Below are 18,153 nucleotides of genomic sequence, written 5' to 3'. Positions count from 1 at the left end.
GGCTCCAGGGCTTACTGTAGCCTGAATGGCTACAATGTGCCTGCTGACTGTGATGCAGAGGGTCAAAGTTGACCCTCATAGTGCATTATGGGGCGAATCGAACTTCCGCAAAGGTTCGCCTGGCGCAGGCGAACGCGAACCCCCAATGTTCGCCTGGAACCGTTCGCCGGCGAACCGTTCGCTACATCTCTAGTGACTACTTGGTAAATTTAGCCAGAGGCATGTGACTACTAAATTCTGTTATATATCTATATATATATATATATATATATATATATATATATATATATATATATATATATATATATATACATACATACATACATACATACATACATACATACATACATACATACATACATACATACATACATACATACATACATACATACATACATACATACATACATACATACATACATACATACATAATAGTTTTATCTGGCGGCATGTGGCCACATAATTCTTGAATGTTGTGGCACATGGCTACTTATTTCTTGTATCTAGGGAGGCCCTGGCTACGCTAGGGGAACTAAGCTGCTTTTGCTGGCAAAAAGGTGTGTGTGTGTGTCTCGCGTTGCTGTTGTCAGGGGGCGGCTAGTGATTGCTGGCCTAGGGCGGCAAACAGTACAAATCCGGCCCTGTCTGCTAGTGTGGATTTTTGAAGAGGGCTCAAGACCTTTTTTCTCTGAGAAATTGTCCCCACATCATTTAGATAGTGCTCTGACCCATGCACCAGTGGCTGATCATGGAAGATGGCGGACTTTTAAAGAGAACCCGAGGTGGGTTTGAAGAATATTATCTGCATACAGAGGCTGGATCTGCCTATACAGCCCAGCCTCTGTTGCTATCCCAAACCCCCCTAAGGTCCCCCTGCACTCTGCAATCCCTCATAAATCACAGCCACGCTGCTGACAAACAGCTTGTCAGAGCTGGCTGTGTTTATCTCTATAGTGTCAGTCTGCTGCTCTCCCCGCCTCCTGCAGAACTCCAGTCCCCGCCTGCATCCCTTCCCTCCCTGCTGATTGGAGGGAAGGGACGGGGGCAGGGACCGGAGCTATGCAGGAGGCGGGGGAGCAGCTGAGACTGACACTACAGATGTAAACACAGCCTCACAGCACGGCTGTGATTTATGAGGGATTGCAGAGTGCAGGGGGACCTTAGTGGGGTTTGGGATAGCAACATAGTCTGGGCTGTATAGGCAGATCCAGCCTCTGTATGCAGATAACATTCTTTAAACACACCTCAGGTTCTCTTTAAGTCATCCACAGGTCCCACTTTGTGTCTTCTACTTTTCCAGGAGAGCTAACTGTACTCTTTGCTTTTACTTGTGTTTTTTTTTTTTTTTTCCCTTTTGTAGGTGGATGGCAAAGGCTCAATTAAGGAGCTCTTCCCAACAGGCAAGCAGCTGGAACCCCTGGTGGTGCCTCTGGGAGATGGAAAGGTTGCAGTAGGGCAGGATGATCTCACAGTGGTGCTTAATGAGGAAGGAACCTGCACGCCAAAGTGTGCCTTGAACTGGACAGATATCCCGATGGCAATGGGTGAGACTCAGTGGTGCAATTGCACCAGCACAGACTCAAAGCATTCATTCAAAGCAGCTTGGGCAAAAGCCTCACTTTTATAATGTATCTACAGCTCTCTAGAGTAAACTATGATAAACTCAGATCCATTAATTGATATTACTTACCGTACATACTGTATAATAAAAGGCAATTTAGTTATGTTTATATAGTGTAATAGAATTGCATAAAACATATTTAAAAGCTTAAAATCAGGTGGTAATTTAGATAAAAGTCCCACTTATTTTGAAAAGAAACTACTTAGCTCTGAATCACAAAGGTACATGGTTTCTTGGACTTAAGCTACGTACACACATGCGACAACGATCGTTCGTTGTCAACGACGAACAAACTTTTAATTGATGAAATAACGACCTAAGTAAAGTTAGTTTTAAAAGTTGTGTAACGATCTGATCGTTAGAAGGAACGTTACATCACGTAAAAGCAACTATTGCGCCTGCGCATAAAAATGAAAAGTTCCATGGAGAAATAGTGAAATGCGCATGTCAAGCCTAGTACGAACGACAGTTTCCAACGATTGTACTACTTTTGCAAGCGATCGTCGTTGGAAAAAATCCGCCAAGCTAGATCGTTCGGTTTCACCGATCTAGCTCGTCCGTCGTTAGACTTGATGGTCGTTGGCTGTTTTTTTTAAACGATCGTCGTTTGAATTGATTGGGGTACGATCGTTTCAAACGACTATAGTCGCATGTGTGTACGCACCTTTACTCCTACCTGGTGAACATGAAAAATGATCAGGAAAAACTTCATTAGCAAATAAAATGGGAATTGGCTTTGGGTCACGCCTTTGATCTGGAAGAATGCAATCGTATTTTTATTTTTGCCCACAAAAGTTCTTTGAACACACTCACCCAAGAACAAGGTTTCAAAATACTATTTTTCTGGTATAGAACTCCTGAATTACTACACAAAATAAACCCGTCTATCCCAGACACTTGTTGGCGCTACAACTCTGACACAGGCTCTCTTTTGCATGTTTTTTGGGGACTGCCAATTACGGAGACCCTTCTGGAAAGATGTTCATAAATGGATTAAAGAAATATCCACTATCACACTAGACTTCTCCCCAGAAACCTATCTTCCGCATCACAATAAGATGTTGAAATCCTACAAAAAGTCTGTGGTTATGCATTTAATTAATGCTGCTAGAGCTCCCATCCCAGCTTTGTGGATCAGGCCTGCCCCCCAGCATGAAACAGTGGTGGGATAGGGTAAACTCCATAGAACAGATGGAAGGCATTATTACAGCTCACGATAGATCAGAACAGTTCTACAAGACTTGGGCGGTGTAGTTACATTGCAAGGAATCTGATGCATATAAGAACATAATGGGTTGAGATATTATCCTGATATCTTACTTTTAACCCATCTTTCTTTTCCTAGCTAAAGTCATATGTACTTATGATTGGAATGTCCTAAGAGTCTCAGGATATTGTCTCTCTCCTGCTCTCCTCCTGTTGTTTCTTTACATTTTCTCTCCTATCATTTCTGTTTCTGCTCTTTCCCTTTTTTTTCTGTTTCCTTTTTATGGGCACTTAGCTCTGTTTGGTCCGAGCTGATCTGGTTCATACGCCATGTGTTATCTTTTAGTTCTGCACTGTTCTTGAATAGCAGCACATATAGTATATCAATAATGATGGCATATTGCCATTTTCGTTTAACTTTTTTTATGATATAACTACCATATTTTTCCTCTGACTGTGGAAGTTGTGTAAGATATGTGGTATATATTCATGATTCTATTTGACACCTTTTGGTAGTGTTTGTACCTTTTTTTTTTTTTTTTTTTTTTTTTTTTTTTTTTTTTTTTATGATTCATAAACGTTGAATGTTCGAAAAAAAACCATAAAGGACAACTGAATTGAGAGGGGCATGGAAGCTGTCATATTTTTAAGCCATGCAAATTGCCTAGCTGCTCTGCTGATCCTCTGCCTCTAATACTTTTAGCTATAGACGCTCAACAAGCAAGCAGCAGTTCAGATTTTTCAAGTTTGACTTGACTGGATTTTCACATGCTTGTTTCAGGTGTGTGATAGACACTACTGGTGCATGAAAGATCAGAAGGATGCCAGGCAACTGGTATTGTTTTAAAAGGAATTAAATATGGCAGCCTCCATGTCCCTCTTGCTTCAGGTGTCCTTTAACTTACCATATATATTTTAAGTGCCTAAGTTATCTAAAAGTGTGTCAGAATAAAGACTTAATAGTTTGTGTTGGTTATGGAAACAGTCTATTCCGTTATCTCTTTTGCGTGATACAATAATAATCCTTATATATCTTAGAGTATCAGCCTCCTTATATTGTTGCTGTCCTACCAAGATACGTGGAGGTTCGGACCTTTGAGCCTCGCCTGCTGGTGCAGAGCGTTGAGTTACAACGGCCTCGATTTGTTACGTCCGGAGGGTGAGCATTTATTTATTTTTATATCTACTCAAAGTTGTTGTCATCATTAAAGCTAAGCCTGTCTAAAGGTGGCCACTAATGATCCAATTTTTTTTTTGTTCAAATATTACCATTTCTATGTAATATGAGGGACTGCCTAAAGTATTCATTCAATATAGTTACTCAGTTTACCATTCTACTACATAGATTTGGTAAGATTGGACAAAAAAGACCCCAGCAGAAACAAGCAGAGCCAGGCCACTTCTGTAAAGGTACTCTAGCCCATTGTGTGCTTTATTTAACATATTTTACCCTGGTTCACGGGGTACATTAATGCACAGTGGCCTAGTGGTTTTCACTCTCGCCTTGCAGTGATGGGTCACCAGTTGGAATCAGACCCAGGTCAACATCTACAAGGAGTTTTTATTTTCTCCCTGTGTCTGTGTGGGTTTTCTCTGGGCACTCCAGTTTCCTTCCAAACTCCAAAAACATACCGATAACCACAAAATTGGCTTCCCCCTACAATTGGCCCTAGGACAATACACTACACAATACATATATGGGAATAGGACTATGGTAGGGATTAGATTGTGAGCCCCTTTGAGGAACAGTTAAGTGACAAGACAATATACTCTGTACAGTGCTGTGGAAGATGTCAGAGCTATATAAATACTAAATAATAATAATGCCTGACCCAAGATAAAGCTAACTAAGGTAGGCACAGAAGTATGCTTATGCTGGATCCACAAACCTCTGTGTTGTCTTTCCCGCTGCTCGTTCTCATCATTGGTCCCCATGATCACGCCTTGAGAAATGTAACTTCCTGCCAAAGGTGGTGGTGGGAGGGGGGGGGGGGGGCAGGAGCAGAGCAGACAACACACAGAGGTATGTGGATCCTGCACAATCATACTTCCTGTTCTTACCTTACCTAACTTTGCCTCAGGTCGTGTATAAAGGGCTAAAAATAAGATTAAGGCTGCTGTGAACTTTGGTTGGCAGGATGCTTGCAGGTAGTCAAAGTGACTTGGTTGGCAGTGTCACATTGGTCTTATTCCTTGAAGACTCCAGCGCTCTTTCTTTGAGTAGCAGATTACATTTCTTTTGGATTACATGTAAAGCAGAGGTGATTGCCCTCAGCCTCATCCTCTGTTACAGCTATGGATGCTTGCTGCAGTTTAGGGTGCTCTGTCTGTTTTTTTTATTTCCCCTGCTATACACTGTGCATGCATTAACTGTGAAAATTCACCTCTGATCTCTGTAGAAAGTTGACTTATCTGGTATACTAGCTATTGTGAAGGGTATTTGTATGCATCAGATGCATCAAATGTTATAATTTAATGATACAGTATGCACTGCCATGAGATAGATAGTTCTACACACACATACTGTATGTATATGGCTTTTAGTGACATTTTAACAAATGATTCTTTAAAGTGCTGCATTCTACTCTCTGATGCCCTTTGTTATCCTTAGAGCAAACATTGTGTATGTGGCCAGCAACCACTTTGTCTGGAGGTTGGTTCCGGTCTCCATTGCCACTCAGATCCAGCAGTTACTCCAGGACAAGCAGTTTGAACTGGCCCTGCAGCTCGCAGTAAGTACCTGGTTCTCAGAGGATAGTCTATTCATAATACATTGTTTATGAAATTTTAGCATTCATCAGTAATTTATTTCTGTGTACTTCAAGTTCACCTTTCAATTTTCTGATCATTTGAATGCATCTTTATATCACTTTGGTGCCTCACTTTAGAGGATGAAAGATGATGCAGACACAGAGAAGCGGCAGCAGATCCATCACATCCAGAACCTCTATGCCTTCAACCTCTTCTGCCAGAAGCGCTTTGATGAGTCTATGCAGGTGTTTGCTAAGCTTGGCACTGGTAAGATGACAAACCTTTTGGTGCCAGAGTTTACTGCTGTCTCCCCTTCCTGTAGCAATTTATCTAGACAGTAGAGTAATCTTTCTAATGGTTGGTCATAAGTAAATGTGTTCTGCAGGACTGCAATTGAAAAATATATGCTCTATACAGAAGTCATTTAGTCATCTGTATAGAAAACCTAAAGAATTTATCAGTGAGCTGTGATGCTGATGATCCCTTTTCAAGTCATGGTATTCAAAATCGATCAGTGATTGGCCAATCAAAATTTGGTGTGTGTAGCAGTCTTAATAGTAAAGGACTGAGAAAGTATACAGCTATATCAACCAACAAGCAAGGAGTGTTGTTCCAAACTACAGTGTTTCATATTCCTCCAAATACAAAGATTTCACTGCTTCAGATTCTGATGTCACCTTTTATTACAAATATCTCAACTCAAGAAAAGGATCTGCCGTTTATAATACTGAAGTCAGCAGAGTAAAGTTGGAAAACCCTGATCTAGTTATCAGTGGTTTTAGGGAATGGGACTGGAAAACTGTACCTTAAAGTGACACTGAAGCGCAAAAGAAACCCTTATAATGTATGGTACGTGTAGTACGGATGAATAATAGAAGATTAGTAGCAAAGAAACAAGTCTCATATTTTTTATTTTCAGTTATATAGTTGTTTTTTTCTATAACATTGCATCATTCTTTAATATTTCCAGTTTACAAATTACACTCTGTATCTTAAATGATGAAACAGAGCAGAGCTAATGACCCTTTGAATTTCCTGGCAGAAAAACCTTAAACAGACAAACAGTGAGAGACCGGTTGAAATAAGTGCTTCAGAAAACAGCACTGTAGTTGACCCAAGTTGGATCAGAGAGCTCAGAGAAGCTCTCTTGCATAAATGACAACTGACGTTTATGAACTCTTCCTGTACTGGAAACCATATGAGACTCATATCTGTGCCACTAATGTTCTATTTCTTAGCTGTACTACACAAACAAATCCATTATATCATAAGTTTATTTTCACTTCAGATTCCCTGTTACTGCTTCCGGACCATATTGGTTGAAATCTACACCCTGCAGTACCGCCGATCGCGCCGATCTCCCCGCCGCAGTTCACTCTGTGATCCGGTCAGGAGCTGATTTCATTGGCTCGTGATCGCTGTGAGCCAATCCCATTGGCTTACATTGGACAGGGTCAGGAGCCAATGAAAGCAACTCCTGACCGGCACAGAGCTCTGCCATCATAGCAATGGCAGAGAGAGGGGCCCGCGGCGATCGGAGAGCGGTGGGTATGTGCAGTGATTCGTCAGTAAGCACCCAGTTTTGTGGTACCAGCAGTCTCTAGTCCTAAGGGGATTAATGATGCTAATTTTACTGGATAAGCAACTTTTTTTGACACTTGGTATTGGTTGAGCATAGTATATCTTACAGGCTGTGTATCTTATTTATTTATTTATTGGGCAGATCCTACACATGTTATTGGTATGTATCCAGATTTGCTGCCTTCGGATTACAAAAAGCAACTGCAGTATCCCAATCCCTTACCTGTACTGTCAGGAGCAGAACTGGAGAAGGCTAATTTGGCTCTTATTGATTACTTGACCCAGGTAAGAAGGTCGGCCTTTACGAGAAAAGGTGCTTCCTATAGTGTGTGTGTGTGTGTGTGTGTGTGTGTGTGTGTGTAGGTATATGACGACTGTCCACTTAAAGCCATGGGAGGGAGGAATATGCTCTCCTAGGGATAGGACACTGGACCATATAAATCAGCCACACCTACCCCCCACCAGAGGCAGGGCCAGGGACACCAAGGAGGGCCGAGGCTGTGGCGAGGGACTGAGACAACTGCTAGGGACTGTAAGAGGCCCTGGATGGGTAAAGCTAGATTCTTGCCACTAAATGTAAACGCAGGAGACTAAATGTAAACGCCGTAAGGCAGATCGGCGATCCCCGGCCAATCAGTGGCCGGGGATCGCCGCCATGTGGCAGAGGACATCCTGTCACAGGCTGCACAGGACGGATAGCGTCCTGTGCAGCGCTGATCACCAGGGGGGAGAGGGAGGAGGGGAATTTCGCCGCGGAGGGGGGCTTTGAGGTGCCCCCCCGCAACATGCCGGCAGGAGCAATCAGACCCCCCCCTGCACATCATCCCCATAGGGGGGAAAAAGGGGGGGGGGGCGATCTGATCGCTCTGCATACAATCTGATCTGTGCTGGGGGGCTGCAGAGCCCACCCAGCACAGATCATAAAAAACAGTGCTGGTCCTTAAGGGGGGGGGGGGGGGGTAAAGGCTGGGTCTTCAAGTGGTTAAGGTGGCCACACACCATACAATAAAATGATCCAATTTTACTACAATTCGATAACAACAATTGGTTGTACAGAAAAAAATTTCCCCCCAAATTTGAACATGTGTGTGGTACATTGGTCAGATTTTTGAAGACAATCCTTCTGAAAAATTGACTGCAATTCTTGAATTGAAAAAGTATTTATTCAAAAATTGTATGGTGTGTGTGTGGCCACCTTTAGACTGATAGATATGGCAGGTGATCGCACGCTGTGATCCATCCACCAAATGCTGTCACAAACCTCATAACTAGTACAATATTTATTAAATATTCACATTTGAAAATCGAGACAAAAATTTACATTTGAAACTCACACATATCCTGCATTTAAAAAGGACATTCGAAAATCTAATGCAGAAGATCTGCCAATAACCTATATCCTCTATTGTACAAATGTACAGGAGTGTAACATGTCTCAGCAAGACACATCAGCACATACTTCTTTCACAGAACCTAAAAGGACAACCGAGGTGAGATGTGACATAATGAGATAGACATGTGTATGTATAGTGCCAAGCACACAAATAACTAGTCTGTTCCTTTTTTTTCTTTCTCTGCCTTAACCGCTTCAGCCTTCAGTCGTTTTCACTTTATGCATCCGAGCAATGTTCACCTCCCATTCATTAGCCTATAACTTTACCACTACTTATCACAATGAACTGATCTATATCTTGTTTTTTCCGCCACCTATTAGGCTTTCTTTGCGTGGTACATTTTGCTAAGAGCTACTTTACTGTAAATGCATTTTAACAGGAAGAATAAGAAAAAAAACTCAAAATTCATTTTTTCGCAGTTTTCGTCCATTATAGTTTTAAAATATTACATGCCTCCATAATTAAAACCCACGTATTGTATTTGCCCATTTGTTCCGGTTATTACACCGTTTAAATGATGTCCCTATCACAATGTATGGCAACAATATTTTATTTGGAAATAAAAGTGCATTTTTCCGTTTTGCATCCATCACTATTTACAAGCTTATAATAAAAAAAAAAAATAGAAATAGAAATATTTCGTCTTTACATGGGTATTTAAAAAGTTTAGACCCTTAGGTAAATTATTTTTTTTTTTTTTTTTTTTATTAACCACTTTACCCCCGCCCGTACGAATTTCTCCGTCCCTTTTTCCATCCTTTAACCCCCAGGGACGGAGAAATCCGTACTTTCCACGTACCCGACGCTGTCCGCGCCCGCTCGTAAACACGCCGCCGCCCGCTCGCCCGGAGATCAATGAACGGGAAAATCCATTCCCGTTCGTTGATCTAAGCCCCACAATGATCCGCTGCTCTCCTATGGACAGCGCGATCATTGTGAGAAAAAACTCACGTGTCCAGCCTCCTTATACTTCCTCCAAGCTTCCGGAAGGACGCTTGGAGGTCGCATTAAAACAAAAAGTTACTGTGGCCATCTTGTGGCCAAATAGTAAACTACACCCTACACATTTTTCACATACAAATAAATGATTTTTACACAAAAAATTAACTCATTACCTCCCACACTCCCCATTTTTTTTTTGTAATTAAAAAAAAATTCAAAAATTTACAATTAAAAAAAATACATAAATAGTTACCTTAGGGACTGAACTTTTTAAATATTTATGTCAAGAGGGTATAACACTGTTACTTTATAAACTATGGGCTTGTAATTAGGGATGGACGCAAAACTGAAAAAAATGCACCTTTATTTCCAAATAAAATATTGGCGCCAAGCATTGTGATAGGGACATAATTTAAATGGTTTTATAACCGGGACAAAAGGGCAAATAAATTTCATGGGTTTTAATTACAGTAGCATGCATTATTTAAAAACTATAATGGCCGAAAACTGAAAAATAATTAATTTTTTCCCCACATTTTTCCTATTTTCCCATTAAAACACATTTAGAAAAAAATAATTCTTGGCATAATGTCCCACCTAAAGAAAGCCTAATTGGTGGCGGAAAAAACAAGATATAGTTCAATTTATTGCGATAAGTAATGATAAAGTTATAGACGAATGAATGGAAGGAGCGCTGAAAGGTGAAAATTGCTCTGGTGCTCAGGGGGTAAAACCCCTCAGTGGTGAAGTGGTTAAACATTTTATTTGGGTATTTTTGGGAGGGTGGGATGTAAATAGTAATATCATTTTTTTTTTTTTTTTTTTTTTTTAGGTAAATATGTTAATTTTTACCTTTTTTACATTTAGGTGTAGTTTTACTATTTAGATACAAGATGGCAGCCATGAGTTTATTTACATTACGTCACTCTAAGTGTAATATGTACGCTTAGAGGGACGTAGGGGGATGGAAGAGTCAGAAAAAGCGAGGCTTCCGAGAGAAGTGGTCGCCTTTTTCTGCCAGGGAGAGGAATCAATCATCACCATGTCCCGATTGTTTGATTCCTGGGCTAACCATCCACGGCCGGGAGCGCGTGTGAAGGCCACGGGAGCGCACATGGCCTTCTGGATGCAGCTACTACATCCAGAAGGCTTAAATGGTTAAAGAGTTAAACATCAGGTATGCAAGTGACAGTTTCTATTCGGGTCGGACTGGGTCAGACTATAGCATAACCCTCACTGATAAGTAATTACAGCCATAAAATACTTTCCTGTTAGTAAATGGCTTCCTGGAGCAGGAAAGAGATGAAAAGGGTCAATAATTCATAGGTTTGGTCCCTAACATACTTCGATGGTGTCATTGAGCAGAGTCAATGAAACAGTAAAAAACCTAAAAACTAGAATTGAATATAAAAAAAAAAGCTGTGGGATATCGAAAAAAGTCATTTTAGGAGAAGGATAGATACAATTGTCTTTCTCATTTGTTTATTTTCACCTCGGATGTCTTTTAAAGATGCCTACTAAAATGTCACCAGAGTATTACCAACGTTGGTGTAATGCATTGTTAGTGATGGGTACAATACTTGCATTTATGTCTAAATGTAATTGGCTGATCTGCACATGAGACCGTAATGTGCAACATACCACATGATCTGTATATTTTGTAGGGAAACCCTTATTTCTTGAGAACAAGCAGTTTGATAATCTGGTGTATTAATCGGTCTATTGCTGTATGCTTGGATCACAGTGATATGTTTCACAGTCAGTTAAGGAATTGTTGTTAGACGTTTTTTATTTATTTTATTTTTTTTGTAATTTTAGTATACAGTATTTATTTTGTTTCATCTATTAGCAAGATTGAAACAACATTTAGAACACAGAAAGTTGTCCAATTCATTTTTATTTATTTATTTTTTTGCTTTGTATAACGTTTGATTAGATTACTAGTAACTTTTTTTTTTTAAACCAAAATAAATGTTTTACAGCAGAAAACCTGAAAGTAATCTCTGTTAACAGTTAAAATGTAATTTGTAATCAGTAAATGTAATAGAAATTAGTCAGTCATTACAATTTGGAAAAAAAAATAGACCAAAGATTTACACAAGCAAAACACATCAAATATCTTTTGCAGTAGTTGAAGAACTGTGATGTCTAGAAACCAGTAAAAGTATAAGGGCCCGTTCAGATCACAAATGCGGATGGCCATGCGTGCGGAACGCGTGCGGACCGCAACGCGTACGAACGCATGGCCATCCGCGTTTGTGTGCGTTGTGTGGCTGATCCCATCACTGAAAAGTGAATGGGACAGCCACGCGTTTTGTCAAAATCTGCGTGCAGCATGCGTTCCCGGACCGCACAGGTCCGAAACGCATGCAGTGTGAACATCAGACAGTGCACTCTATGCACTGTAAGATGTCATGCGTGTCGGCCTCCTGCACGCATTTCCAAAACGCGGCTGGAAACGCGTGCAGTGTGAACGGGCCCTAAGGACTGGGCATATTTTTATAGATATGACTGCAAACTGAACTGATATCACTGAACTGACTTGTTCACAGATAGAAGTTATCTAATGGCTTGCTTGTAAGTCTGTTTAAAATGAACCCGAGCCAAATCTTGGGTTCAAAACAAGATCATACACTGAAGAGAGGGAAGCCTCAGGATCCTATTGAGACTTCCCTCGCTTGTCTAAAGCCTCCCGTTGCAGAGTGTGACCTTCCTCTACATAAAAGCCGTGCAGCTCCACTTCCTTATTCATAGCCGTGTGAGCCCACCCGTTCATGCGCAGTAACATGGAGCCCGCGGCTCTGGCTCACTGCGCATGCAGGCTCAGTCAGTTATTGCATGACCATGAATGCAGAAGAGGAGCCGTGCGCCTCGATAGGATAAGCTACAATGCCTTGACGCTCAGCGACGGGGGACATTAGAATACAGAGGGAAGCCTCAATAGGATCCTGAGGCTTCCCTCTCTTTAGTTAACTAATTTTGTACCCAAGCTTTAGCTCGGGCACTCTTTTTACAGTTGTTTTGTTTTTTTTATTAAGTAGTTTAATGGTGAGATGGTGGGGGGAAAAAAAAGTCTGCAATCTTGTATGATAAATGTTGTTGTTCATGAACCATCAGAAAAGAAGTCACTTGGTGAAGAAGCTTCATGACACAGATTACCACTCTACCACCTCTCCACTTATGGAAGGAACTCCAACCATCAAGTCCAAGAAGAAACTTCTACAGATCATAGACACCACTCTACTCAAGTGTTACTTGCATGTGAGTCAGTAATCAATAACCACATCTACATAAGAACAGTTATGCAGGATTTACACTGTCAGATCAGTACTGTATCCATATTGATGTATGTGCTGTGTCACTAGAAGGGTCTATTGCCATTACCCAGCAGGGGAGCCCCATTCATCAGTGGTTTGGAAACGTGTGCAGGTTGGAGTTTGATGCAACAGACCTGAACAGGAGAGGTTAATGTGAACTGACCCCTAGAAAATCATTGCAGTCCTTGACCCATCCATTTTGAGTCTGCTACACAAACTGTCAAAATGCAGGGCAGCAGATCTGGCATGAGCCAAGGCTTACTTGTGTAACTTGAAGATAATGTACCTACATGTTTATGCAGCAAGCTGTTAGCAGGGAAAAAGGTCAATGAGAGGCAAAGAATTCCGAGACGATACCAGATTATGCAAATTCTGTATGCAAGTTTATGCAGCTCTGAAAGAGACCAATCAAAAGCAGTCAAGGTGGAATTCGATTAGACTAATTTCAAATTGCATAATTTTGCATGCAAAATGGGCATAATCCTGCATCAACTACAAATTCTTTGCATTTCATTGACCATCCCTTGTTCCTAGCAGTTGGAATTGTTGGTAGATGTTTAGCAGAATCTACCATATATGGCTTATCATGCTTGTGTTTAAAAAAAAATTTAGGTCCCTTCCTCACTTGTGCGTTGCTGATCTCAGTTTCAGTAGCGCACACGCAAGGTCATCAGAAGAGCATAGAGTGCACTTTCTGATGTTTGTAACAGTGCATTGGAATTCAGCGCAGTGACACAACTCGAGTTTAAATGAAATTTTGCACAGATGCAGTGCGATCCCGTTAATTATGAATGAATAGAACCTGCCACGCGTTACTGCATCTATCTGTATTGCACTCAGCGTATAAGTGGGGAAGGGACCTTAACTATTATGGGTAGAAGCAATGTTAACAGAATATTTGTCTATAGTGCTAACTAAAGCAGGGGACACACTTGTCTTCCAGTCTTCTGTGTGCGTCTTTCTGCGTGTTTTCTGCACACCATGTGTGTTTGCAGAAAAAATGTGCGCATTTTTTTCATAGCAGCTAATATAATTGATAAAGAAAAAGCACAATGTGCAGAATTTGCTGCAGGATGTCAGTAATTTTTTTTCAGCGTGCAAAAAATGCTTCCAAATGTTAACTAGCCCATTGATTAACGTTAGTGTGTGCCTTATCATCTTTCAGTTCATTTATGTTCAAATTGGCATTCATGTTCATGTAACATTGTAATCATTCCCTATGCATCTCCATCTTTAGAGCAGTCCTTCTCGGTGGTTACTATTGTTTTACATGCTTACAATAAGCAGTCTTGATTCTTTTCTGGTAGACAAATGTGGCTTTGGTGGCTCCACTGTTACGGCTGGAGAATAATCATTGCCATGTGGAAGAGAGTGAACACGTCCTGAAAAAGGCCCACAAGTATAGTGAGCTCATCATACTTTATGAGAAGAAAGGGCTGCATGACAAGGGTGAGTTCTGTGATTCTGTAGACTTCATTACAGTTATGTGACATTTATTGCAGCTATGTGTAATACTACAATTTTTCCTTTTCTCTGTTTTTCTGCAGCTCTTGTGGTTCTTGTTGATCAGTCAAAGAAAGCCAACTCTCCCTTGAAGGGCCATGAAAGGACAGTCCAGTACCTGCAACGTTTAGGTGAGTCCATTAGTTCTTCGTTCATTAGTGGAACTGGCAGGTGACATATCATGATTCTTGTCAGCATCTCAATTCATTACATGTCAGTCTGCACCAGTGGACAAGTCATACTATTTTATAGTAATTTAGGTAGTTATACATTGGTGCCATAGCAGCTCTTACCTTTAAAAAATACATAGTTAGCGGCCTGACCCTAATCCTAAAACATGAGTAGGTGATATGTAGAGAGGCCTATACCTTGGTTGGCTTGCATCACAGAGCAGAGTCGCAATAGAAAGTCTGTTGGCCTAGATTCAATGTCAAGATAATGTATTATTGTATCATTGGATCCAAGCAATCTATTTAGACCGTTATAGAATTTGTTGGGATGCAGAGCAGCTAAGAGAGAAATAAATGCTCCATTAAGTCATTATTTCTTTAGGCTGGAAAATCTCAAAGCTAATGCATCGTTGCCCACAAACTGGCTGGTATGATACTGCCCCATTTTGCTACCAACTGTGGAAAATGGACAACTCTTTAGTGCCCACAGCCTGGCTTCCCCATTTGCTTGAAATGTTTTTACCTGTGCATAATGTCAGATACAAGACCATTAAGACCACCATATGATCCAGAGGATTCACCAGTCCTCCACGATCCCTGTGCTGCCAGCTGGGACCCTTTTTATCTTGGCTGTGCCCACCCCCTCCACATACTTGTGTGTCCGCACTGTGAAGGCACTTGTGGATTTGCACCTGCACAGTTGCATGGAGCGGTTTGTGCTCAGAGAAAAAACCTGTACCTTGTGCCTTTGCAGTGTGGCTGCGCTCGTAAATGAAGGGGAGCTAGGTCACAAGCTACAGTGTTTCCCTGAAAATAAGACACTGTCTTATATTCATTTTTCCTCCTACGGCTTATTTTCGGGCATGTCTTATATTTTGAGAATTAAGTTACGTATGTTAATGGATGTGGAGGTGTGTGGAGACCCTGGCAAGCCTGCTGGTGAATGATCTAACCTCTGACAGTTGCTGGCTAGCCCATACGGGTCTGTCAGTGTAAAGGCATTTGTCCCTCTAAAGGTGGGTACACACATCAGATAAGTCTTTGGAAAATGAAAGATCACAGACCAATTTTACCCCCTTCCATGTAGTATGAAAGCCATACTCTACACAGTCTATTCTATTGAGCTGAACTCCCCTTCAGATAAAAATCTTTGCAAGATGCTGCACACATTCAAAAGATCAGTATCTGCAAAAGATCTGTTCCTGCAAAATGCATTCATAGTCTATATCTGCAGAACCTCATACACACCTTGTTTAACAGACAATCATCTGCAGATCAGAACCACCAGGATGAATCTGGATCTGCAGATGATTGTCTGATATGCAGATGAATGTCTGTTAACCTCCTGAGCGGTATGGACGAGCTCAGCTCGTCCATCACCGCCGGAGGCTGCCGCTCAGGCCCCGCTGGGCCGATTTTTATCAAATAAAGTGCAGCACACGCAGCCGGCACTTTGCCAGCCGCGTGTGCTGCCTGATCGCCGCCGCTCTGCGGCGATTCGCCGCGAGCAGCGGCGAAAGAGGGCCCCCCTAGCCGCCTGAGCCCTGCGCAGCCGGAACAAAAAGTTCCGGCCAGCGCTAAGGGCTGGATCGGAGGCGGCTGACGTCAGGACGTCGGCTGACGTCCATGACGTCACTCCGCTCGTCGCCATGGCGACGATCTAAGCAAAACAAGGAAGGCCGCTCATTGCGGCCTTCCTTGTTTATTATGGGCGCCGGAGGCGATCGGAAGAACGCCTCCGGAGCGCCCTCTAGTGGGCTTTCATGCAGCCAACTTTCAGTTGGCTGCATGAAATAGTTTTTTTTTAATTAAAAAAAAAAACCTCCCGCAGCCTCCCTGGCGATCTCAATAGAACGCCGAGGAGGTTAAAGATGTGTATGAGATCTGCAGATATCATATACTATGAATGCAATTTGCAGGAACGGATCTTTTGCAGATACTGATCTGTTGCATGTGTACAGCATCTTTGTGTGCAGCATCTTGCAAAGATTTTTATCTGATGGGGAGTTCAGCTCAATAGAATAAACTGTGTAGAGTATGGCTCTAATACTACATGAAAGGGGGTAAAATTGCTCTGTGATCTTTCATTTTCCAAAGACTTTTATCTGATGTGTGTACCCACCTTTAGAGTTGGGGACTCAAGCAACGGAGCTCCTCTTGATCAGTCCTAGCAGCCTGACATAGTACTATCTGACATAGTAGCACCACCCACTTGGTGAGCAGCAGCTGATCTCTGCCAATTAGACGAAAAGCTGGAAAGCAGTTTAATTGCTGAAAGCCTAAGAATGATGCCTGTGTGTGTAAAAGTACCGTGCTCTGTAACACACAGCAGTGGGTGTTGAGTCTAATGCTGGGAATACACGGTTCGTTTTTGCCTTCGTTTAAACCTTCGTTTCGATTGTGCCTTTTGTCCTTTTCGATCCCGAAATAATCAGTCATACGGTTAATATCACCACCCACGGTTTAGTTTTTTTTTTCCGATTCTGATGGTTTCGTTTTTCCAATGATCGAAGGCTGCAAAGAAACGAAACGAAAATCCCTTTTTACAGGGACGGACTAGCATAAACGAATATATAATCGATCTGAACAGCCATCAAGCCTACCAATGGCTCGATTAGATGGATAAAGAGAGATAATATCAAACATGTTCGATCACTAGTCGTTCGTTTTTGGGGTCTATTAATCGAAACTATAATGAGATTATGACTATTTTCACATACGTTTTCAACACTCGATTCGTTTACCGAACGAATCGAAGGTTTAAACGAAGGCAAAAACGAACCGTGTATTCCCAGCATTAGAGAGCAATGTGTATGAATGAAACACTGAGGAGTCTGTGTAAATTGGTGGGTATGTCATAAACAGGAAGCAACAGACTGCTGCAATATGTATGGAAAAGTACAGGATAGAAACTAGGAAATGTCACTTGCTAGTGCTTATTTTCAGGCATGCTTTAAGTATAAGCTAGGGCTTATTTTCCGGGAGGTCTTATTTTAGGGTCAATATTAATAATTGTTCAGAGGGTACCAGCACAGTGCAGGAGGGGCATTGGAAGACCGAGGAAACCTCTGGACTATCTAGGGGCTTCCTCCTACTGAGGTAAGTTTCCAACTTATTTCCTCTTAGACATCACAGGTCCATTTTTAAAATGTTGTTTTCATGATTGTGGAAAACAGAAAAATGTTGCATTTCGTATGTAAGTTTTGGCTTTTTCAATTCTACAGGAGCAGAAAATCTCTCTCTAATATTTGAATACTGTATATGGGTTTTGAGGGATCACCCCGAAGATGGCCTAAAGGTAAACTGCTCTAAGATAAGGGTTCACATTAACCATTAATTATTTTCAGGTGAAATCTCTAAATCACAAATTATGCTGTAGTTTCTATACGTGAATGCCAAAGAAAAATTTGTCAAATGTTACATAGTTATATAGTTATTTTGGTTGAAAAAAGACATACGTCCATCAAGTTCAACCAGTACAAAGTACAACTCCAGCCTGCTCCCTCACATATCACTGTTGATCCAGAGGAAGGCGAGTAACGTTTCTAAAGTTGGCAATGCTTTAAATCAGTTGTCCTCAAACTAAGGCCGCGGGGCAAATGGGGCCCTCCGAGGCTTTTTCACTGGCCCCCCAAACACAAAATGTACCGTGTTTCCCCTAAAGTAAG

The 18,153-nt window shown here is 41.5% G+C and overlaps 1 protein-coding gene across 1 annotated transcript in view; it reads left to right on the top strand.

Moving 5' to 3' along the window:
* The window catches only part of VPS39 (VPS39 subunit of HOPS complex), an 89,944-nt gene that overhangs the window by 40,386 nt on the left and 31,405 nt on the right, over positions 1-18,153 (top strand). The window contains exons 8-16 of the mRNA XM_068254924.1: positions 1,361-1,544; positions 3,866-3,986; positions 5,439-5,559; positions 5,716-5,845; positions 7,302-7,444; positions 12,613-12,756; positions 14,120-14,261; positions 14,360-14,446; positions 17,710-17,783. Of these exons, the coding sequence (XP_068111025.1) occupies positions 1,361-1,544; positions 3,866-3,986; positions 5,439-5,559; positions 5,716-5,845; positions 7,302-7,444; positions 12,613-12,756; positions 14,120-14,261; positions 14,360-14,446; positions 17,710-17,783 (1,146 nt within the window). The remainder of the gene's footprint in view (positions 1-1,360; positions 1,545-3,865; positions 3,987-5,438; positions 5,560-5,715; positions 5,846-7,301; positions 7,445-12,612; positions 12,757-14,119; positions 14,262-14,359; positions 14,447-17,709; positions 17,784-18,153) is intronic.

Source organism: Hyperolius riggenbachi, chromosome 9 (genome assembly GCF_040937935.1).
Source record: "Hyperolius riggenbachi isolate aHypRig1 chromosome 9, aHypRig1.pri, whole genome shotgun sequence".
NCBI lineage: Eukaryota > Metazoa > Chordata > Amphibia > Anura > Hyperoliidae > Hyperolius > Hyperolius riggenbachi.
Note: the sequence above shows the minus strand (reverse complement) of the source record. Positions and strands in the feature narration are given on the sequence as shown.